The sequence below is a fragment of the Pelobates fuscus genome, chromosome 3 (genome assembly GCF_036172605.1).
Source record: "Pelobates fuscus isolate aPelFus1 chromosome 3, aPelFus1.pri, whole genome shotgun sequence".
Classification (NCBI taxonomy): Eukaryota; Metazoa; Chordata; class Amphibia; order Anura; family Pelobatidae; genus Pelobates; species Pelobates fuscus.
In genome coordinates this window covers 63,921,168-63,947,057 of record NC_086319.1, presented here as the reverse complement: position 1 = coordinate 63,947,057, position 25,890 = coordinate 63,921,168, and the positions used below count along the sequence as shown (strand labels likewise).

Below are 25,890 nucleotides of genomic sequence, written 5' to 3'. Positions count from 1 at the left end.
GACAACACTAATCAAGAATTTCAAGACTCATTTATAATATGTACCAGCAACAGAAAAATTGAACTACTAACAAATAAGTTATTTACCTGTCAAATCCCTCTGAATTTTGGCCCACCTTGTATATCTGATCGACAAAAGTGAGGGATGGGAATATCAGAGTACCATCACTAACTAATACATGGAAGGAATAATCGAAAAAACGTAGACCTATTCATTTTAAGCAGAATAGCAAAAGAAGAACTGCATCCTAAGCAAAATAAATGTAAAACCAGAAACACCCACGTCTTCTTTCACTTTACTCCTGTACTGGTCCTTGTCCAAGCTGGATACGTATTTTGCCACAAGGGCTCCAGTCGGTCAGGCTATTAAAGAAACCTAAGAAGCAATTGGTGGCAGTGTCCACTCAGCATATCACAATCACTCATTGCTGATATTGATTGGAATATGTAGTGTATTTTCTGTCTTAGTCATGACATCATTTGGGTCTCTGTTGTGTATGGCCAGGGACACTAATTCTGTATAAAACCATTTAAAAAAAATTAATAAAAGTATTGAATGCAGGGATGGGGCCAGGATACTCCAGGCACTATAACCACTTCAATGAGATTAAATGGTTATAGTGTTTAAAGTCTCCCTGGAACACAAGAGGAGCTTTATTAGTGGAAGGATCATAAGAACATTTCAGTGACAGTGTCCCTTCCACAGTGAAAATGCCCACTGAGTGTTTTCACTCAGAAAGTGGTAATATCCCCAAATTATTTGTATTTCTCACATATGCTCTGCAAATAACAAGAATCTCACTAGCGCAGCCAGTTTGTCACCAGCACCAGTTATATTCCTCCAACATTAGACGGGTTGTATTGAGATTAAAAGTGCCACACCGGACAGTTTTGTCTTGCAATGGATCATGTTACAAACCATTACCATTACTGTAAGACATAATACGTGCACTTGTAGTTGCACTGCTTCTCTATAGATTAGACCTTTATCATTCTGTGTTTTAAATGCAATATAAAAAAATAAAGCTAATGTTGTGATAACCAGTTGACAAATAAATTTGTGTAATATAATAAGTGACAAAATAAAGATAAACTACAAAATTAAGATCAACTGAATTTAAAGACAAAGGAAAAACAAAGAATAAAACAGTCAAAATACTTTTTCAACTTTTTATTATTTAGGCATATTATACTGTATATAGCGTAACAATAACTGAAAAATAGGCTCTCTTCGGATAAAAGAGACAGAAAATCATTTGCACATCTAGTTGAAAACATATCACTTAGCATTGGGCCTTTGAAGCAGGGCTTATAATATACATATTTACAGTACCAGTCAAGTGTATAAATATACTAACTTTTAAATGATGTAACCACAATAAATATCAATGAAGACCTTTATTACGGACACAACTTAGTAAAATCTGCAAAATGAACAATTTTTAGAGGACCTGATTTCAGGCCACATAATCTTGCAGTAAACAGCACATTCATTACTCAAAATATACAGCTTTATGTCATACATCCAGAAATAGAGGGGCAACACCTTTATACCCCACTGCCTTTATTAAGTGCTATGTCTTTTTTTTTTTTTTTCTTCTAGCTACTAATTATCTATCCGTTAATACATAAGAAAATATTAAGCACGCTGATTTATTTTACTAAGCTAATAGCTCAAATACTTTTCATCATTATTAAAATAAGTATAACCTTTTAACATTATATATCGTACAGTACAATCAAGTGTGGGTACACTTTTTCAACTAACCACTTTTGGAAGTTAGTTACATAATACAATTATGGATACATTGAACTCACTGACCAGATATACATTTTATCTGCAAAAAAAAAAAAAAAACATTTTTTTTTTATTTCTTTAATTTACACAATGTAGAGCAATACTTTTAAAGACTGACATTTAGATTTAATTGCAGCAGTGTATTCTCTTTCATACAATACTATGTTTGTATCAGCAGTTGTTACTTTTCATTCCTATTGGGGGAGATGCAAGACCAAATTAGGTTAATGTATGTAGAATATACCACAACAAAAAACCTACATCTGCACCTTAAAAATTATAAAGATTTTATATGATGTTGCAAAAACTTCATAAAACAGTCTAATGACATATAAGGAAAATAAATATGGTTGAAATTGTAGCACTGATTAGAAATTAGTTAGTAGTGTTGCCTAAAAGTGTTAATAACACATCTTTTGCTTTAAACAAGTTGGGATCTAGTATAACTACAATGTTGGCACATTGCACTCTTGGTCTGAGCCGTGTGCATTGTAAGAGAACTTAACTGCATGCTGTTCCTGTTATGTAACCCAGGAAGCATAACAAAAGTAAGTACAGTATATCAATTATTACAACCTTTTTTTTTTTAGACTTTTGCTGCCAAAAAAAGGCTATATTTATTTGATGCAGCTATCCATGACTGTTGAGTTGATAATCGACTAATTATTTCATAATATTAGACCTGGCACAGATTAAGAAGATCGTGTTTGATGTTGTATAGTGTAAAATGGCACAATTGCACAGATTTTTAAATGATAATATTTAGGTATCTCCCCCAATGTACCTTTTTGTACTAATATCTTGCATTTTGAAAGTGTTGGAGGTATTTTGAGCACGTTCGCTATTCGAGTTGGAATCTGTTATTTGATACCTTGCATTAATTAAATATACAATCCATATTCACATCCCGTTCAAGCTGATTTGGATGAACCTGATGGCACTGTCAAAAATGTACCTTTAGAGCAATGCAATACTTGAGTTGCAAAACAAAAAATGTCCACATTAAAATGTGTCATAATTTACTGCACAATTGGCATGCAGAGTGTTTATAGAATGTACTTAGATTGGATTGTTGTATGTATCAATAAGATGAATTAAAAACATACAGAGATTCATTCCACAAACAGTGAATTGTAGTAGATTGAATATGAAATGCAAAATTTAGATCAAAAATAGCCATCTCTGTATATCTATCACATAGAAGTTGTTCAGTTGAAATTGATGGATCTATTCATCTTTCTGTGTTTGCATAGTGGTTTTTATATTTTATTTATTTTTTGTTGAGAGTATTGTATATATCTGGAAATTGTATAATTGAAGGGAGCTTTCTTGTATAGCTTTTACAATGCAGATATACACACAGTCAAATTAAATATCCACCGATTTGCAATTATTAATATCAATTATATTTTTTTACATTCTTTATATTTGTGCAGATCTTGTTAGCAAGTGCACTTATTTGCAATGGTCTAATCTGCAGAATGAAAAAATATGTATCCAGATATTTGCACTATTATATAGTAAGACATACCTCCTCTAAATCAAGTATTATGAGAAATTAACAGAGCACATGACAGTAATTTTTCTCCAACTATTTACATTTTTTAAACTAAATTGGAGTTAATGTAGAAAATAGCAAACATTACATATATTGTACGCAACTGTTTATATAAATGAGTGGATTCTGAGCCAGGTGGGGGGAATAGAAATATCTGGATCAGGCTCCAGAAGGGGCCACACAACTTTTATAGACATTAAGTGCAAGGCTGCCATATAACAGATACAGCTCTAATAAATGGTCTGATTTGGAGACAATTGGAGGTATTCTTTCAATCATGAAGGAATTTGCATTGAGACAACAGATATCCTGTCTTGCATCATAATCATACATTTACGACCCTAGTAGAACATTGTCTCATAACACTAAGTGCTTTAGGAATATACAAATAATTCAAAACTGGCCTTCAGCTAAACATTTGCTTCAAGGACATTAGAGACCAGATATCAGAAGAACCTGTTTGGTTTTACATGAAAACAAATTCCAATATAGAACTGCATATAAGTGGCTTTTGGCTTATGACTGCCATTCAGTCATCTTGGAGTAGAAAAGCTTTTAGGGGTTTGTGAGTATACTCTTAACAGTCAACTCTTTTGCTAATACTGACACATGTTAGAGCTGCTCTGTTTGAAAAAAGAGAGAACCATTCAATTGTTAGAAATGCTGTTGAGCTTAGGATGATCAAATCCTGAAAAGCCGAATTTAAAATGTTTACCCTTGAGTTCTAAAATATTTAGTTATATCAAGAAATACTAATAAAATATGTAAAGCAATTACTTAATTAACTAAAATGTACTACATTAAATTGAGTTTTTCTTTAATCATTTGGGTATGTGTTCAACTGATGAGAAAATAAAGCCCTGAGCTTCAACTGACACAGTAGAAGTACCATAGACGATATTGTCTGTTTAAAATAATATCTGTTTGATATATCAGAAGGCCTTTAGCTCGGAAACCAACTAACAATAGTTCTATGGCTTAAAGATACTTATGGACTCATAATAGCAGTACTTGAGATTTTAACCTTCTTTATCTTTTTCTACATACAAGTATATATATATATATACTGTGTATTCATCCCTGTTACATTGCATTCATACAGTGTTCATTTAGTAACAAATATTGTATTTGATGGAATATATTTGTAAAGAGAAATTATATGAGTTTATTTGCCTCTTTATCTTGGGACAAATGTAGGCACAGAGAGGTAAGACACATACAGTATATGAGGTCCTAGAAAGTGCTAGGGGCAAAAGCCACATTCAGAAGACAAACATCTAAGGCCTTCTGGTAACAGACCATGGTATACCTCTCTCTATCAAACAAGTTCTCAGTCTTGAGAACACAGAACAGCTGTCATTGCTTCTCAAGCATTAAAGCCAGACTCTTCATATAAGAAGAGCCAATGTGCAGTGCCAAATAGAAGAAAAATAAGACTGTATTCTTTCTGTCATTTTTGTGGTTTGTTTGTGTAGATTCAGCTACAAGTCTGATTCAGGCATGTCTGGCATGTCTGCCATTAAATACCCAATGCCATAACGTCCATTGGGAGCTGTGTCCACTTTTAACGTTGGAGATCCACTTTGCTTTCTGTAAATACTATTCCCAATGTTAGGAGAAGGCATCTCACTCTGGATCTTATCATGGATTAAACTGGCGTCATCTTCTTCTGGATTGGAAATTTCCTTGATGATCCGACCTCTCTTATAAGACACTGAAGCCAAACTGCCACTGCTCTGATCGATGAGGTTGAAATAACGGACAATAAAAACTAAGGGTACTGGCAATAATGCAAATATTATAAGTGATATGCAGACGGCAAGACCCCATGGTGGATAACTAAGACGTTCTTCACTGGCCTAAAAAAAAAAAAAAGACATATGACATATAAAATCTCTAAAATAAGTAAACTGTGAAGACTCATGTCTGAATATTGTATTAAGCTCATAATATGTTAGATATATTTGTATTCAACCAACTAATAAAATTGGCATGGATGTAAAACACCATCTGATCTCATTGTACCTTTTAAGGTTCTGTGGATGAAATGAGAATAGTCTTTTTTTGAAGATGTTTTCTTTAAATAACTTTGAAAGTAAAATATATACTGTATATTACATTAATGAAAAATAAACTGTTTTACACTACTAAGATGTGGACATTAAGTTTGTATACTCTGGATTAAAATAAGACTCTAATTAAGAAATTAATCAGGAACAATTAAGATCAAATAATTTTATCAAAACTTAGAATTCTGCTTACTCGGAAAACCAGCTAATATTTTTCATGCAAGATGTATATTGGAATTCATATCATTTTCTACATATTTATTCCAAAATAAGTAAAAATTGTCACCTTTCATCTCCCACAGCTCATACTGCAAAGTGGAGAATAGATTTCCAGCAAAACAAACAAATTATTCCAACATCAATAACAGTAACTTATATGTATTCTGATTCCCATTTCACCAGTTCTGGAAGCATTATCATTACCTAGTCAGTGGTGTATCCTGGTTTTGTGCTGCCCTAGGCCCGCCCAGCAGCCCGCCTGGCATGTCAGTTAGCCGCAAGGCTAACAAGGCATTTGCCCTGGGCATTTGGGGGTGGCGTTTTTTTGCCGCCCCCTGGAAAATGCCGCCCAAGGCAAATGCCTTGTTAGCCTCGCGGCTAAAACATGCCTGTACCTAGTGTCTTCTCCAGAATTCCTGGTCTATTGAAACAACATTGAGGTAAAAATACATTGTCAAAATACTCACTTTTTCCGCAATCCATGCATAGTAACCTGGCGGAGTGAATCCCATTTGAACCACACTTGCTATAAGCAAAATACTTAACAAAAGTGGAGAGACATACTTCCACATATAGTAATAGTATTTGTAAGGTGTAAATCCAAGCATATCTTTTAAATCATCCATGAACCTAAAAACAGAAAGCAGAAGTAGTTCTCAATTATAAGCTATAGTTCGTACAGAAAGAATATTGAAACTTTTATTCGGTTGAGCATTGTCAAGGATACCTCCGTTATTAACCTAGTTCTGATTTGTGTTAATTCAATACCCATTCGGCGTTTACCAGTATCTAACATTAGCCAGTATCTAACATTTGTGTGTTGTTTATGCCTAATTTGACATACTGCACTGTTGAAATATCTCTGTGTCATTGCTTCTTTTATTCGCATATACCTCTACGAATTAAAGCATGAAGCTTTGCCGACGTCTCCTGCCAAGAAAGACTTTATACTTGGGACTTGATGTTATCAATAGTACATAGTACTGCTCTCAACTTTTTGTTATCTTTATTACTATAAGTTATTTATTATTACTACTGTCACATCCTGTTCCTGGCTGCAGATCTTTTCTGGCAATGGCTTCTGGTATCCAGTACTCTTTTTTACAATTGTTGTTTAGTTTTTCTTTTTTTTTCTGGTTTTCTATTCTATGTCTGGTTTTCTTTATGCTGGGCTTTCTGGGTTAATTCCTTTATTCCGTTCCTGAAATTCCTTTGTAAATGTTTGTTTTTTGTTGCCACACCTGTTCCTTTGCCATTAATCCTTTTTTGTTTCAGTCTGTTCCTGCAGGCAGTGGTTTAATTTCCTCTGCTTCTTTCCTTGCAGGTAAGTACTGTGTGTGTTTTATTATTATTAGTACTTTTAGTCATGCATATCTAGGCAGTTAGGACCCACCGTAATTGGAGTACTTTGGTGCAGTGGTGGGCTGCATACATCTTCGCCATTTATGTATGTCTAAATCTCCAATGTTTAATACATATATAGTACTTGGTTATTTATCCTCTTGTTTTGCCTTGTATCTCTTGTCTTGTTTTGTTTTGTCTTGTATTCCCAATTCATGTACAGTCCTGTACTGTTCATGTTCTGTTCATGTTTCCCTCATGTCTTGTGTACATATTCTGGGTTCTGCTTTCTGTCCTGCTCTGGTTCTGGGTTCTTCTAGTCTTGTCTTGTTATCTTGTTTGGTGCCTGTTCTAGTCTTGCCTTGTTTCTAGTACTGGATACATTTCTGCTGCAGAGCCTCCCTATCCAGGTCCTGGGAGGTCTGCATATTATCATCTAGCATCTCGATCCGCAGAAGCTGCATCAGGTATGTGGCCACACAAACGCTGGTGTTCAACACCAGGGGGCATGTGGTTACCCTGCACCAGACCCTGATAGTCCATTTCCATGCTGTGATTCGTATCTTCATCATCAGGCATACAGGGGCCCCAGTCTCCGGACCTCCACCCGTGGCAACTACTATTTATTTAATTATTATTTTTCTATTATTATTTTTAGCGCTAGCTGTTTTCTATTTTTGTATATCTGTCAATTAGGGGTTTGAAGGAGCCACCTACTTTCAGGTGAGCTGCTATCCTTTCTCTTTGTTCAGTTATCTAGCGCTTATCTACTCCTCTTTATTTGTTTTTTTACCAGTATCTATCCTATCTCTTTGAGCATGGTGATCTAGCTGTTAAATCCATACTATTTCCTGTATTATATATTTAATACCATAAGACTAAACTTGTTTTCTGCTGTGCTCCTTTTGAGTTCAATTTAAGTGAACAAATTATTATATGTCCTATTTATCTGCTAGTTTTTTTTTTTACATTAAAAAGAATGTTGCATATCGTTCACATGCATCTCTGGCTTATGTCTTACGTTATAAATGTCTTTATTTACGCTGAAAAATGTATGTACAAACAATAAAGTGATATAAAATGTCTTACATATTTTACACTTTGTAAACTGATTTTTTTTACTTACTTGTCTATCCCATATATCCAGGCAATAGTAACATTTTCTAAAATAACAATGACGAGAAGAGGTAATGTGGCTGAATAATCATCAAACATGGTAACAAAGTAGTTTCCTGAGCGCTGTACAAAGAGTAAGCCAATACAGAATGCCATAAGACAACATCCAACTTAAAAGGACATGGAAAGAAAAAGACAGAAAAATAAAATTAGTAACATTATTTTTATTATTGTTACACTGGAACACATAATGCTGAATAACCCGTTTCTAGCAGTGGCATGACATTTTGAGCAAAATAACCAAATTAATTTTGCTAATTTTGTATTCTGAATAACTTACAAAGGTTTGTAAAATGCATAAATGTATATAATCTCCTGGTTATGGCAGCAGCACAACTCATACCCAAATACTGGAAAGCGCAGATACCATCAATTAGGGAATGGATATTGAGAGTAGAAGACACTAAACAGTTAGAGGAAATAACGTATGCCAGGGCAAAAACATTTAATAAATTCACTCACATCTGGGAACCCTGGAACGACTTTCTAAAAAGGAGCCTACACCGAGCAGCTGAGACATGAGACTCAGTTGGAACTGCTTCAACCTACCTAGACCATTATTTGCCAAAGTCACTAGGCAAAGTCCTGGTGGGGCACAGATATACCTATGGTCCTAACTGTACCATCCCGAGACCCCCCCCCCCCCCCCATCGCACACAGAACCCATCCCATATCCTATCTTTATGGAACATACACACATTAGGCTGGTACCAACTATGACGTTTATTTGAGTATAACCCTAATGTACTGGTGTTAAAACCAACCCGTATATTCCCATTACTAAGTGTATTTACATACAAAAAAAAATACAAAAAAAAAACCAAAAAACAAAACCTGTATCTAAAGACGACATGTTGCATGTTTTTATTGTCAGCAAATCAAGCACTCCACCTAGTCTGCTTAATTCATTATTGTTAAAACAACAAAGTTATGTTATATGTTGTAACCTTGCACAATTGCAATGTCCTTACAACTAAGATTGTATTTCTAACTATGTTGATGGAAAATAAAAAATCTTAAATATCAAAAAAAAATGTATATAATCTCAAATTGGTTTTGGTGCAAATGTCACTGCCATATTGTAAGTATGTTTAAATAGACATTCCAGATTCCATCAATATAGTTTCATCTTTAATTTTCTCCACTCTGACATTACGGTCATTCCGAATCCTTATCTCTAGCAAGAGTACAATATGGCCATTACAACACATGTGTGCTGTGCAGTGTATTTTTCACCCACATAATAAAACCCACTGGAGGTTTTCATTAAAGGGTTTTTTTCTTTTTTCATGAGAGGGAACTGTGTTTGCAATTGCATACAGCTAAAAAAATAAATAAACAGGGATTCATTTCCCAAAAAGTAAATTGTAGTGGATTGAATATGAAATGCAAAATTAGGTTAAAATAGCTTATTTTAAAAAAAAATCTATACTTATCTATATACACTGAACACAATTATAAACGCAACACTTTTGTTTTTGCCCCCATTTTTCATGCGTTGAACTCAAAGATCTAAGACTTTTCACAAATCTGTTTAAATCTGTGTTAGTGAGCACTTCTCCGAGATAATCCATCCACCTCACAGGTGTGGCATATCAAGATGCTGATTAGACAGCATGATTATTGCAAAGGTGTGCCTTAGACTGGCCACAATAAAAGGTCGCTCTAAAATGTGCAGTTTTACTGTATTGATGGAGTTCCAGGGGTCCGAAAACCAGTCAGTATCTGGTGTGACCACCATTTGCCTCACGCAGTGCAACACATTTCCTTCGCATAGAGTTGATCAGGTTGTTGATTGTGGCCTTGGAATGTTGGTCCACTCCTCTTCAATGGCTGGGCGAAGTTGCTGGATATTGGCAGGACCTGGAACACGCTGTTGTATACGCCGATCCAGAGCATCTCAAACAAGTTCAATGGGTGACATGTCCAGTGAGTATGCTGGCCATGCAAGAACTGGGATGTTTTCAGCTTCCCGGAATTGTGTACAGTCCTTGCAACATAGGGTTGTGCATTATCATGCTGCAACATGAGGTGATGGTCGTGGATGAATGGCACAACAATGGGCCTTAGAATCTTGTTATTCTATCTCATGCAAATGAGCTTCTCTGAGATGGTTCCTGACAGTTTGTGCAGAAATTCTTTGGTTATGCAAGCCGATTGTTGCAGAAGCTATCCAGGTGGCTGGTCTCAGACATTGGCGGATCCAGGGGGGGGCAACGGGGCAATTGCCCCCCCCGAGATTCTTCCCTGCCGGCTAGTGCAGGGCTGGCATTGCCCAAGCGCCAGCCCTGCAATGTGCCTGCGGACCGGGAGGGAGATCAGTGATCAGTGATCTCCCTCCCCGGTCCGCAGGCACATTACTGACAGCCGACCGGAAGGGGAGGGAGAGAGGACCCGGGAGCTGTTACCAGCAGCTCCTCCGGGTCCTCCTCTCGCGAGATTTGGAGCGTTGCCGCGGTTACCACGGCAACGCTCCAAATCTCGCGAGAGTGAACTCTAGCCCTGGAGCGCGGGCTAGAGTTCACTGGAACCACTGGACCACCAGGGATTCCCCACTGGGACCACCAGGGATCCATAAATGTCCCCCCTCCTCCTCAATAAAGGTAAGAAGGGAGGGGGGACATAAATATATTTTATTAAATACATTTTTTTTTTAATTTTTTTTTAATTAAAAAGCCTCCCTCCCCTCCTCCCCTCCCCCCATACACACTGGCCCCATACACACTGCCCCACATACACTGACCCACATACACTGCCCCACATACACACTGCCCCCATACACACTGCCCAACATACACTGCCCCCATACACACACTGACCCACTACACACACTGACCCCATACACACACTACACACACTGACCCCATACACACACTGACCCCATGCACACACTGACCCCATACACACACTACACACACTGACCCCATACACACACTGACCCCATACACACACTACACACACTGACCCCATGCACACACTGACCCCATGCACACACTGACCCCATACACACACTACACACACTGACCCCATACACACACTGACCCCATACACACACTACACACACTGACCCCATACACACACTGACCCCATACACACACTACACACACTGACCCCATACACACACTACACACACTGACCCCATACACACACTACATACACTACACACACTGACCCCATACACACACTGACCCCATACACACACTACACACACTGACCCCATACACACACTGACCCCATACACACACTACACACACTGACCCCATACACACACTGACCCCATACACACACTACACACACTGACCCCACACACACACACACTGCCCCCATACACACAAACACTGCCCCCATACACACAAACACTGCCCCCATACACACAAACACTGCCCCCATACACACAAACACTGCCCCCATATACACACTGTCCCCATATACACACTGTCCCCATACACACACTGCCCCACACACACACTGCCCCACAAACACTGCCCCATACACACACTTCCCCCTTACACACACTGACCCACAAACACTGCCCCACATACAAACACTACACACACTTACCCCATACACACACTGCCCCCATACACACACTGCCCCACAAACACTGTCCCCATACAACACTGTCCCACAAACACTGTCCCCATACAACACTGTCCCACAAACACTGTCCCCATACACACTGCCCCACACACATACTGCCCCGCACACACTGCACACCTATACACACACAGTGCCCTACACACCCTGCTGCCCCCCCATACACACATTGCCCCAAACACACACACACGACCCCCCCATACACACAGTGCCCCCCATACACACACTGCCCCACACATACATACAGTGCCCCCCATACACACACTGCCCCACACAGACATACAGTGCCCCCATACACACACTGCCCCCTAACACACACACTGCCACCCTTACGCACTCACACTCACTTCACCGCTCACACACACACTGCACCTTTCACACACACTTCACCCCTAACACACACCACTTCTCCTATGCCCTATATCCCAGCAGACCCCAGGTAAGTTGTCAAACTGTTCTTAAACGGTATGACTACTTACTCCGGGGTGGGATCCTGGCACTACTGGCACCATAACTACTACACTGAGCTGTAGTGGTTATTGTGCTAGGATTATTTTTTTTAAATAATCTACAAGTGCCCCTCCCGAGATCAGGCTCTGGATCCGCCACTGGTCTCAGACGATCTTGGAGGTGAAGATGCTGGATGTGGAGGTCCTGGGCTGGTATGGTTACACGTGGTCTGCTGTTGTGAGACTGGTTGGATGTACTGCCAAATTCTCTGAAACGCCTTTGGAGACGGCTTATGGTAGAGAAATGAAAATTCAATTCACGGGCTACAGCTCTGGTGGACATAACTGCAGTCAGCATGCCAATTGCAAGCTCCCTTAAAACTTGCGACATCTGTGGCATTGAGCTGTGTGATAAAACTGCACATTTTAGAATAGCCTTTTATTGTGACTAGCCTAAGGCACACCTGTGCAATAATCATGCTGTCTAATCTTGATATGCCACACCTGTGAGGTGGATGAATTATCTCGGCAAAGGAGAAGTGCCAAGAACAAAGGAGAACAATATTTGAGAGAAATAGACCTTTTGTGTACACAGAAAAAGTCTTAGATATTTGAGTTCAGCTCATGAAAAATGGGAGCAAAAACAAAAGTGTTGCCTTTAGAATTTTGTTCAGTCTATCTATCTATCTATCTATCTATGTATCTGTATCAGTTGCTGGATCTATTTAGTTATCTGTCTACATGTGTTTGCATAGTCGTTTATATATTTTTTTTATTTTTGTAGACAGTATTGTATCTCAGTATATATCTGGCAATTTGAAATTGAAATGAACTTGTAGCAACTGGGATTAAAATAAGATGCCAGTATGATTGCATTTAGCACTGCTACTTCATTTAGTCAAGTCTACAGGCACGTTTATATGAAATATACCTACTGTAACTCACAACAAATAACATTCTAATATATTTGTGAATTTTATTAACCACTGAATCATATCTAGCTAAGCAGCTGGCTAAGGAAAACAAGAAATTGTGTTTTAAAATACATAAAGGGTTGTCAGTGTATGTGATAACATCTTGTGGATTATCTTTTACTGAACAAACTTCATAATAAATACTAAGGAATAGATAAAGTAATGGCATACCGGTAAGATATTCTTTCCGCACTTTAAACGTATCAACAATAGGGGTGGTAATTCCTTCGATGGTTCCAAACATACTTCCAAGGCCCAAATTTACCAACATGAGAAAGAACATCACTGACCAAAAAGGTGCAGCGGGGAAATGTGTCATAGCTTCTGTGAAAGCAATGAAAGCCAGACCAGTCCCTTGGACAGACTGTAAAACAAGTATGGACAAGGGTACAATGCACTTTTAAAGCATAGATTAAAAACATAATGTGTCATTAAATGAAAAAAACAACATTTATTTCATATCAAAAGCTTGTATATAGACAACAATAAATATTGAATACAAAATTATATAATGTAATATCATCTTATCTTTGAAATATTGTGACAAACGATCTTTTCCACAGACGTTTGCCATGAACTCCTGGAGGAGTGTGGAAGCTGGTCTCCTGCCGACTGACTATGGTCCAGGTCTGAGACCTCGTTCAGGAGTTACACTACCCAGCTGCCATTAGCAACTTCCCAGCAGTGCCCTTGGTTTGGCACTTTCCCTTCATTCAAATGGAACCAAATGCTAGCTCCCTGGCAGCCATTCACATTTACAAATCCACGAACGGTCCTCAGCGGTACTTAGCCGTGACCGATTTGGAACTGTTTTTGGCTAGGGGTTTTGAACCACAGGAGAGCAAATTTTAGAGGGAAGGTACCTGAGACTAAGGGTAACAAACGCTCCCTGAGAGCCAGGTGGTGCACCCTGTATTTCGGCCGCAGGAGCTCCTGAAAGTTGCCTGGCAAAGGCACCAAACGCTCTGGAACTGTTTGGGCATAGGACCACGTGTGTGGCTGGTCAGAACTTTGCCACAGTGGCGATATCCCTACACTACATGGATCTTAGCAATATTTGGACAACTTGGGCACTCAGATCAGGGCTGTTTAGGGATGTAGGACATGTGGGCTTAGTATATGTTTTTATGATGTTTTGGGGTACTTTTATGTCTTTAGGTTTGGCTCTCTGTTCCTGGGAGATAATTAGCTTACCTGTCTTTGACTCACTTATCTCAATACAAGCCCCTCCAGAGATTCCTCGGAGGGGCTTGTATTGTATTGTTTGGAGATCCCCTGGGGTATGTGCATCAAAGGCAATGAGTCTGGCTCATTAAAATCAGTTTTACACAGTCATAACTATGTGTCGTCTAGTTACTGGGAGGGGAAAGGGCTATTCACTGCTCAGCACCTTGTTCCAGCCTGTGGAGAATTTAGCGGAAAAAGTCCTTGTAAGGACTATAGCTCCCAGGACTATGTGTTGTCCAGTCCCTGGGAGGTAATAGAGCTAGTCCCCTATCCTGTTCCAGCACGGAGAGGCTCCAGGCGGACCCCAGTAAAAACAAGGCAACTGGGACAGAAGCGCTGAGGTTTTCCCCGGTTCCATCTAAGAAGCGATCGTTGGGGGAGGTACCCAGCTGAGATACATGGAAGTCTGCTACATATATATATATATACATATATGATCAAAATTTCTTTGGCAAACAGTGATGCAAGATGTGCCACTTTCCAACATAAATCAAATGGATTAGACAGCTTTATAATAACATATAGTTGAAAGGTTGCAATAATTAAAATATTAGGTTTGTGCACAGTGAAATAAAGTGATTTATCTGAACTATAATAATAATAATTTACTTTGGGTGGTCTGAAGTTTTTCACATGGTATGTTGGTATGGACAAATTGAATTTATGCAAACGATTCAGGAAAAACGATCAGATGATCCAAATATGTGAAAAAATGGTCCACTCAATGTACCGCAAAATGTAAATATTGTATGCGTATTTTGCAGTACACTGATAGGCTCATTTTTACTCTATGTGGTTCACAGATAAAGTGAAAAGAAGTAGCTTATAGAGTTAAAAGGAGGAAGAGCAGTGCAAGCAATTCTATATTAATGTATTATATGTTTATTAAATATATAAAATATATTAATATAGATTTTTTACTGATCCTACTTCCCTCTCTCTATTGGTCATTTGAACTTCTCACTACTTGATCTATGAATAAAATCAACATTTATTGGCTCTCCTCTAGTTATGAATCATCTTTTTTCCTATTAATTCACTTTTTTTGGGGTGCTCCTTTTGAGGTGACCACAGGAAAGCTTAAATTGAGGAGTCTCTTGAAGCAGTTTATACTGCAAGAAAGTATTGCAAGGTAGCATGTAAATCTCCCATGTTAATATGAGTGTAGGACCCACCGATATTGGGGTACTGTGATGTAGTGGTGGGCTTAACGCGATATGGCTATATGGTGGAACTGAATCCCCATATTTGTTTGCTATCATAGGTGATATTAAGAAGCCGTGTTAAATGTTAAGCTGTATTTTTGTTTGTGTGTGCGTTGTTCATTTAACTGTATTTTGTAAATGTTTTGGCCTTTACGGCACCACCACTGCTTAAGAAAATCATGTTCTCGGTGTGCCCCCAATTCACTTGGAATCCATTCAAAATCACTATAAGTCACATTTTATTGAATAGCCCTGCCAATTAAAGACTACATCACAGCATGGGCACTACTTAGCATTATGCAACATAGTAACATAATATGAACATTAATAAATATCACAACAAAAGATAAAACTTACTTTGTTAAGTTCATCTTCAATCTGGCAAGCGGAGAGTCCAAGTTGATCAAATTCTTCTTCTTTTACCTTCTTGATGATATCGTACACTAGCTGGTAGTCCATTGCTGTGATTCTTGTGAAATTGATATGATGGGGGATTATATCTCTGCTCACATTACCTAATTCCAAAAGTTTAACAATCTTCCCAGTGTTCCTGTAAAAAAGAACATATGTCAACCCGTCATCTCCTTTTAGTGATTAGGAATATCGCAGATAGAATAAAGGAAGGATCAATCTTACTGAGTTATGCAGCTCTCATTCATAATATTTGCTTTAAATCCCAATACTGCAAACACTACCAACGTAGCCAAGACGGAGGTGAAAAAGTTGATTAATGACACCAAGACAGCATCAAAATGACAGTTGTTATCTCGTTTGTTGTAGCTTGAAAAAGCGATGACTCCTCCAAATCCCAATCCCAATGCAAAGAACACCTGGGTGGCAGCTTCTCTCCATACCTTGGGCTCCAGCATGATCTCAAGCTGTTTGAAATGAAATAAAATAGCTACCTTTAATAACAATAAAGTGACAGTGATAATTGAAGCCCTTTAAATGTGATAACAAATGTATATCTTACATGTAATTGAACATGTATTGTCATGTAAAATACATACATCTCTAGGAATTTATATGCAAATGTAAATTTCTAGAGATATCCAAATCCATAGAGATATTTGTTTATAGGAATTTATATACAAATATCTCTACGGATATACCACAATTCTGTCTGTCAGTCTGCATGTACCTGTGCCCAATGTTTGTTACCTATCTGCTCACAAATCCTTAAAATCAAATATCTTTCTATTGTTTGATCAGTCAAAATATCTTTCTGAATCAGTACACAGTTATCCATTTATCTGCTTGTCTGTCTGTCTGTCAATTTAATCTACCTACATCTCTTTTGTCGATGTGATGAATAAACATATGGAGGAAGCATGACATGATGAGTCATAATTGTTGGCATCTATCAGTCTTCTCTACAAGACAGGAAAAATCTATATCTTAATGAGATCACATAGTGAGATTGTAAATTAATGTCTTTCAATATACATTTTGAAATGTATTCTGAAAATATGCCATGCAACTATGACTGAGGATGAGTAAAGATATACAGTTGTGCTCAAAGTTTGCATACCCTTAGAGAATTGGTAATATACACTGTGTGCAGAATTATTAGGCAAATGAGTATTTTGACCACATCATCCTCTTTATGCATGTTGTCTTACTCCAAGCTGTATAGGCTCGAAAGCCTACTACCAATTAAGCATATTAGGTGATGTGCATCTCTGTAATGAGAAGGGGTGTGGTCTAATGACATCAACACCCTATATCAGGTGTGCATAATTATTAGGCAACTTCCTTTCCTTTGGCAAAATGGGTCAAAAGAAGGACTTGACAGGCTCAGAAAAGTCAAAAATAGTGAGATATCTTGCAGAGGGATGCAGCACTCTTAAAATTGCAAAGCTTCTGAAGCGTGATCATCGAACAATCAAGCGTTTCATTCAAAATAGTCAACAGGGTCGCAAGAAGCGTGTGGAGAAACCAAGGCGCAAAATAACTGCCCATGAACTGAGAAAAGTCAAGCGTGCAGCTGCCAAGATGCCACTTGCCACCAGTTTGGCCATATTTCAGAGCTGCAACATCACTGGAGTGCCCGAAAGCACAAGGTGTGCAATACTCAGAGACATGGCCAAGGTAAGAAAGGCTGAAAGACGACCACCACTGAACAAGACACACAAGCTGAAACGTCAAGACTGGGCCAAGAAATATCTCAAGACTGATTTTTCTAAGGTTTTATGGACTGATGAAATGAGAGTGAGTCTTGATGGGCCAGATGGATGGATTGGTAAAGGGCAGAGAGCTCCAGTCCGACTCAGACGCCAGCAAGGTGGAGGTGGAGTACTGGTTTGGGCTGGTATCATCAAAGATGAGCTTGTGGGGCCTTTTCGGGTTGAGGATGGAGTCAAGCTCAACTCCCAGTTTCTGGAAGACACCTTCTTCAAGCAGTGGTACAGGAAGAAGTCTGCATCCTTCAATAAAAACATGATTTTCATGCAGGACAATGCTCCATCACACGCGTCCAAGTACTCCACAGTGTGGCAGGCAAGAAAGGGTATAAAAGAAGAAAATCTAATGACATGGCCTCTTTGTTCACCTGATCTGAACCCCATTGAGAACCTGTGGTCCATCATCAAATGTGAGATTTACAAGGAGGGAAAACAGTACACCTCTCTGAACAGTGTCTGGGAGGCTGTGGTTGCTGCTGCACGCAATGTTGATGGTGAACAGATCAAAACACTGACAGAATCCATGGATGGCAGGCTTTTGAGTGTCCTTGCAAAGAAAGGTGGCTATATTGGTCACTGATTTGTTTTTGTTATGTTTTTGAATGTCAGAAATGTATATTTGTGAATGTTGAGATGTTATATTGGTTTCACTGGTAAAAATAAATAATTGAAATGGGTATATATTTGTTTTTTGTTAAGTTGCCTAATAATTATGCACAGTAATAGTCACCTGCACACACAGATATCCCCCTAAAATAGCTATAACTAAAAACAAACTAAAAACTACTTCCAAAAATATTCAGCTTTGATATTAATGAGTTATTTGGGTTCATTGAGAACATGGTTGTTGTTCAATAATAAAATTAATCCTCAAAAATACAACTTGCCTAATAATTCTGCACTCCCTGTATGTACCATTTTTTAAGAAAACACAAGTGAGCTGGCAAAACACATTTCTTCTATTTCTTATGGGATCCATATTCAACTGTAGGTTATAACAGAATGGCACAATCATAAAACAAAACATGGCAAAAGAAAAAAAAAATGAAATTACCCCTGTTCAAAAGTCTGCATACCCTTAGTTCATAATACCCTCTTTAGCATCAATGACAGCTTGCAGTCTTTTGTAATAGTTCACTATGAGACTTTTGATCAGGGACATTTTGGTGATTTCTGTTATCATTATGATTTAAAAAGGAGCAACTATGTGATAATACATGGCTTCGTATGATCACAATTCTATAAAAAACATTTTTTGCATGATCAGTCATATTTTTCAAAATCTCAAGATCAATGCCAAAATTTCACAATTTCTGCCAGGGTATGCAAATATTTGAGCACAACTGCATAGGCACTATGAGGACTGACGGACTAGAAACCCCTTTAGCATTATTACTACATATAATAAATCAAAGGGCGTTGGAAGGTTTTTTTATACGCTATAAGTGCCTGCCAGTCCCTGGGTATATCATTTACAGACTATATCCTTTTCCTGGTGCATTTAATCCCAGAGCTTTCTGCCTCTGTTACATGTTTTTGTTTAAAGAGTTAAACTAAGAGCAATTCAATCCCTACACAGTCTCTGGTCCTTGTATTACACACTCTAACTTACACACTGTGTATTACACACTAGCCCGTCTCTCAATGCCGCAAGGTTAGTGCCATGTTTGAGGATAGGCTATGGGGAGAGACTGCACAGCAGGTGTCTATTTAGGGCTTTGTATTTGGAGTGCAGTGGTTGTAATATGATCCTAATGTATATTTTCCCCAATTGGAAATGTATGTTATTGGAGGCTAAACTTCACACCAATTAACCCAAGCTCTGTGTGTAAATCTTATATGGATTTTGGCCTTGCGACAACTATTGTGCATTAACCCTTTGCAATATGTAGGTAGTGAGACATCTCTGGTAGGAGAACACAATATTACTTTGTTTGTTAATGATATATAGGTTACTGTTATGAAGTAACGGAATGTGACCATTGATCTCTGGCAGGAAATAAGTTTTAAAAAGGCTGCTTGTGTACATGGCTCTTTGTTTCATTGATCCACTTTTGCAGTATACTGACTTTGATGGTGCTGAAGTAATAATTGTTGTAGAGAATCATTGATTCACTGTGGATGGATCCAAAACAGATACTAATTAAGATATGAAAACCAAATGACAGACTAGCAGCTGAGGAGCTGCTAATCTGCAGAAAGCACTAGGACTCCTTTGGCCTTTATTAGGTGAAGTGGTCATAGCATCAAAGCCAAGGGGGTTGGAGACCCACAACCTCATGTCTACTTTTGACCACAAGTCTATGCCCTCTCGTCCTTTAATATGCAAGCCTTCATACAAACATCACCCTCCTATCAAATGTGCCAAGGTGAGAAGAGGGTACAGAAACTTTTGCTCCTCCAGAATACTCAACCTTCACTCACACACATGCGATTATTAACCAGGGGAAACTATTCTCATCTAATTTCCAGCTTAATAGGGGTCACTAAAAATCTTTTAAAAATCAAGATTTCTTATTTTTAAAGGGTGAGGGTCTCTGTATCGTGATTGGTGACTAGGGGCTTCTGCCACCAGCCCAGTTTCTTTTTATAATAAAGACCATTTACAAGTCTGTGGCTCCTGAGGTCCATCCAGAGTCATTTTATACACTCTATATCAATGTGTTTATGTTTCAGCGCATCTAGCACTGATTGATTAATTTAAAAGTTGTGCATGTTTAGGGAGTGTTTAGGGCTAAGGAGTTAACACAAAAAACACCAAAACTGAGGAAAGCAGAAAAATGTACATAATAGTATATACATGTTTAAGGTTCACTGTGCTTAATGGTTTATTTTTTTCCCCTTTCCAGGTATCTAAAGGTAGAAGCTTTCGCACATAGAATGCGTTGTACATGTAATTTAGTAGGTAGCAATAAATACCTAAATTCCCCCTAACTTACCTGACAGCATTTCACATAATTAGAGCTAGAGAAACTAAACTATGAACATTTTCTAATACCCTTTAGAATTTTAGATGAATGCCAACAATAACATTTCCATTTATAAAATTTTAATTTGAAAACAAAATAACCAGCTACTGATCTAATATTTTGTCTCTTATTTATTCATTGGGCAGACAAGTACATTTACACTGAAAAAAATTATAAACGCAATACTTTTGTTTTTGCCCCCATTTTTCATAAGCTGAACTCAAAGATCTAAGACTTTTTCTATGTACACAAAAGGCCTATTTCTCTCAAATATTGTTCACAAATCTGTCTAAAACTGTGTTAGTGAGCACTTCTCCTTTGCCGAGATAATCCATCCACCTCACAGGCATGGCATATCAAGATGCTGATTAGACAGCATGATTATTGCACAGGTGTGCCATTATGATTATGTTAAATTTTAGTATATGATTTAGAAAAACGTGTAATGTCAAGATTCATAATATAAATTAATTACTGATAAACAGAGTTACCGAATGAACTGTACAGAACATAAAAGCGATATGCAAGCGACATGCAAGCAACAATCTCAATTGGTTGTTTCAATGTGAAAGATTCATAAATTAAGTGTGATGGGTGAATATTCACTAAGGTACAAATTGTGGTAACTTCAAATCCAAATTGCATAATGTAGGAAAAAACAGCTATTCTGGAAGCATTTTCCAACTTTGCTATAGTTGCAATATGTTTTTGCTTTTTTTAGCCTCAATTTTGCCAGTTCGATTTAAATTTTACTTTATTGACTAAGCGCCCATTTGTGAATTTTATGCTAATCACATCTTTCAATACTGAACACTAGGTGGCACTTGAGTCCATAGCTCAGTCACATAAAAGCAGCAATGTTTGAGCTTAACATTAAATTGATTTTTTTGAGCATATTACCCTCATAAGAACTTTGTAAAATGCCATTTTCCACAAAGATGCTATAAGCCACCTAAGAAATTTGGTGCACAAAACATGCCACTTAATCAGGCTTGTCTGTTATTACATTTTCTTCATGTATTCAGTTTAATGGTGCAATAAAGTGGTTTAGAGTGGCAATTTAAAAATAAAGATTGTCATAAGAAAATAAAAAAACTAATACAGTGTATGGGTTTGATAGCAAAATAAGTTTAGCTTGAAATCTCCAATATGGATTCCAATTCACCATAATCGCCTGCTTAACGTCAGGCCTGCAAACAATCTGGTACATCATTCTTAGCACATATCATAGAGATGAACTGTTAGATTTATCAAGGACCAAAATTGAGATTCCTGTTTATTTATTTGTAAGAAGATAGACCCCCATTAGCATTATTACTATTGCATTCGCTGTCATTAGAGAAGAATTAGGTGCAATATGTAAATAAGGTTACTGTTAGTTATACTGAATAGGTTTATATTATTATATTGGAAGTCCAGGCACATGGGCATTTTTTTGTGCAATGTGGAAGATAGAGTACAGCTAGTTTTGCTGGTTACATTTTTCCATAATATTTTCTTTTTTTTTTATGTCTGCCTGGAAAGTGGAGTTAATCAGCTGATTTTCTACAACTCCCAGACAAGTTTACTATTCATATAAAGCACCTCTTTTTTTTTTGTATATTTTATTAATATTATATATATTTTTTTTTGGGGGGGGGGGGGGGGGGGGCATATGTATTTATGAATGGGTTTTAAAAAAATAAATAAAAAACAACATCCCCAGCCTGGAGTCTCCTCTTATTGTTTCCACACAGACGCAAAAGTATTAAATACAGTCTGATTAGAATCATTGATATACATTGATGTTGTGTTCCTATTGGCTGCATATAAACACAGTGCGCAATGAAAATGACTAAATATAGCAAAAATAGATTGTTAAGCACGTTGTTATTTTTCCCTAGAGGACACAATGTGTTTGAATGAAGGACAATTGACACTTAGTCTGATGTTTACTAACGCCGATTGGTTTTTCCCCGAAGGCATGTTATCATGAACAAGGTAAAAAAAATAGACACAGTTGAGATTGTACGTCATAAAGTTGAAAAGTTTAATGATATAATTAAAGGGACCCTATAGTCACCAGAACAACTAAAGCTTAGTGTAGTGGTTGTGGTGTCCCTGTAGGCTTTTTAATGTAAAGGCTGCCTTTTTCAAGAAAATACATTGTTTACATTACTGCCTAGTAACACCTCTAGTAGTAGTCATTCAACGGCCACTAGAGGTGCTTTCTGTGTCAATGCATCTCTATTAGGAGTTGCTGATTGGCACAATGAGGCAATTTTGCTGTCTGTGAGCAATAGCCTCCCAATGCTTTCCAAGTTTGATGATCTCGGCCATGGAGGTGGAGCAAGGTAGGGCCAACCACAGTGATTCCAGCATAGCATGGGAAAGGTGAGTAAAAAGCAGGGGGTGCCTAGGACCTAAATAGTGGTTTAACACTATAGTGTCAGAAATGTTTGTGTTCCTGATCCTATAGTGTTCCTTTAACATATATATCTGTCCACTGAATAAGTCATATCAAAGTTTTGCACAAAACTGCATATCCTATATAAAATGAGGAAATTCTTATTTTTATAAGAAATTATGGGTGCATTTTCTGGGATATAAGTACCGTATATACTCGAGTATAAGCCGACCCGAATATTTACCCCCAAAAAATGGGAAAACGTATTGACTCGAGTATAAGACTAGGGTGGGAAATGCAGCAGCTACTGGTAAATGTTTTAAATAAAATTAGATCCTAAAAAAATTATATTAATTGAATATTTATTTACAGTGTATGTGTGTATGAATGCAGTGTGTGTGGATGAATGCAGTGTGTGTATATGAGTGCAGTGTGTGTTTATGAGTGCAGTGTGTGTATGAGTGCAGTGTGTGTGTGTATGAATGCAGTGTGTGTGTATGAATGCAGTGTGTGTATGAGTGCAGTGTGTGTGTGTATATGAATGCAGTGTGTGTGTGTGTATATATGAATGCAGTGTGTGTATGAGTGCAGTGTGTGTGTGTATGAGTGCAGTGTGTGTGTATGAATGCAGTTTGTGTATGAGTGCAGTGTGTGTGTATCAGTGCAGTGTGTGTGTATGAGTGCAGTGTGTGTGTATGAGTGCAGTGTGTGTGTGTGTGTGATGCAGTGTGTGTTTGTGTGTGTGTTGTAGAGCATTGGTGGGGGTTTGGCATTTTTATTATTATTTTTTTAATTATTATTTTAATAAAAATGTTTTGTTATATTATTTTTTATTTAACCCCTTCAGGACGGAGTCAATAGTACACGTTCTGATCAAAACAAAACGTAAACAAAAACTGGAATTTGCGCTATATGTCTGTTCACCCGTAGTTCCCCTCTTTCATATTAAATGCACCCACACTTATTATATATCATTTTGTTCAGGAGAAACAGGGCTTTCATTTCATATAAAATATTTGTATATGAAACAATTTATTATGAATAAAATTAAAAAAAACTGTGAGAAATTTTAATATTTTTTTTAAATTTGTAGTTGTAAATGTCATAATACTGTTAGGTTTTACTGCAACAAAATGCACATATTTGTAATCAGCGATGTCTCACGAGTACAACAGTACCCCCCATTAACAGGTTTTATGGTGTTTTGGAAAGTTACAGGGTCAAATATAGAACGTTCCATTTTCAAATTGAAATTTGCCAGATTAGTAATGTTACCTTTGAGACGGTGTGGTAGCCCAGGAATGAGAATTACCCCCATAATGGCATACCATTTGAAAAAGTAGACAACCCAAGGTATTGAACGTGGGGTATGTTTAGTTTTTTTTAGTAGCCACTTAGTCACAAACACTGGCCAAAGTTAGCGTTCATATTTGTTTTTGTGTGAAAAAAGCAAAAAACTAATATTTTGCCAGTGTTTGTGACTAAGTGGCTACTAAAAATGACTGGACATACCCCATTTGCAATACCTTGGGTTGTCTACTTTTGCAAATGGTATGCCATCATGGGGGTAATTCTTATTCCTGGGCTACCATACGGTCTCAAAGGCAACATAACTAATCTGGCAAATTTCAATGTCAAAAAAATTAAATGCAAGCCTTATATGTGACTCTCTAACTTTCCAAAACACCATAAAACCTGTACATGGGGGGTACTGTTATTCTCGGGAGATTTCACTAAACACAAATATTAGTGTTTTAAAACAGTAAAACATATTACAACAATAATATAGTCCATAAAAGTGCTGTTTGTTTGTAAAAAATGCAAAAAACTTCACTTTTACTTAAAATATCATCGTTGTAATACAATTTACCAGTTTTAAACACTAATATTTGAGTTCAGCGAAGTCTCCCGAGTAAAACAGTACCCCCTATATACAGGTTTTATGGTGTCTTGGAGAGTTACAGGGTCAAATATAGTGCTTGCAAATTAAATTCTCTGCACTTTCTCCCTGTGTTGTCAGGCATGTCAATCAAATTTTAATTAATCAAATGACATAATTATGTTAAAAAATTACTTAAATATACACGTAGAATTTTAATATATATGCATTTATAGGTATATAAATTCTACGTGTATACTAATGTAATCTTTTATGTAATTATATGTATTTATCTCTATATATATATTTGCGGTTATTTGTATTTTATATATAGATAGATATATATAGAATGTCATTCTAAGTGTATTCTGTTTCCAATATATATATATTAATAACAAAATACAGTTAGAATGAAATTACATATGAATATATAATTTATTTTATATTTTGTTTCAATATTTTATTTATTTATTTAATTATTTTATTATTGTAATTATACGTATATATATATAATATATATATGTAGATCTATTATATATATATAATATATATACATATTATATATATGTAACGTCATTCTAAGTGTATTTTAATACTATATATATACTAATAGTAATATTAAAATACATTACGTATGACGTTACATATATATAATATGTATATATATTATATATATAATATATATACATATTATATATATATAAAAAGGCATTTAATTTATTTTATAACATTTTAATATTTTTTTTTTTTACACTACCTACCAGCAGGGGGACTGTCTAATATTTTAGACAGTCCCCCTGCTGGCAGATCCATAGCCAGCTATAGGGGACCATGTGATCGCTCTTTGAGAGCGATCACATG

General features: G+C 37.1%; 1 protein-coding gene across 1 annotated transcript in view; it reads right to left on the bottom strand.

Annotated features, from left to right (window-relative positions):
• Nucleotides 1-3,076: 3,076 nt before the first annotated feature.
• SLC6A15 (solute carrier family 6 member 15) overlaps nt 3,077-25,890 on the bottom strand; it is a 76,525-nt gene continuing 53,711 nt past the window's right edge. Inside the window, exons 7-12 of the mRNA XM_063447132.1 lie at nt 16,249-16,490; nt 15,970-16,162; nt 13,352-13,544; nt 8,111-8,270; nt 6,111-6,273; nt 3,077-5,214 (exon numbers count right to left, since the gene is read on the bottom strand). Coding sequence (XP_063303202.1) covers nt 4,837-5,214; nt 6,111-6,273; nt 8,111-8,270; nt 13,352-13,544; nt 15,970-16,162; nt 16,249-16,490 — 1,329 coding nt within the window. The 3' untranslated portion in view covers nt 3,077-4,836. The remainder of the gene's footprint in view (nt 5,215-6,110; nt 6,274-8,110; nt 8,271-13,351; nt 13,545-15,969; nt 16,163-16,248; nt 16,491-25,890) is intronic.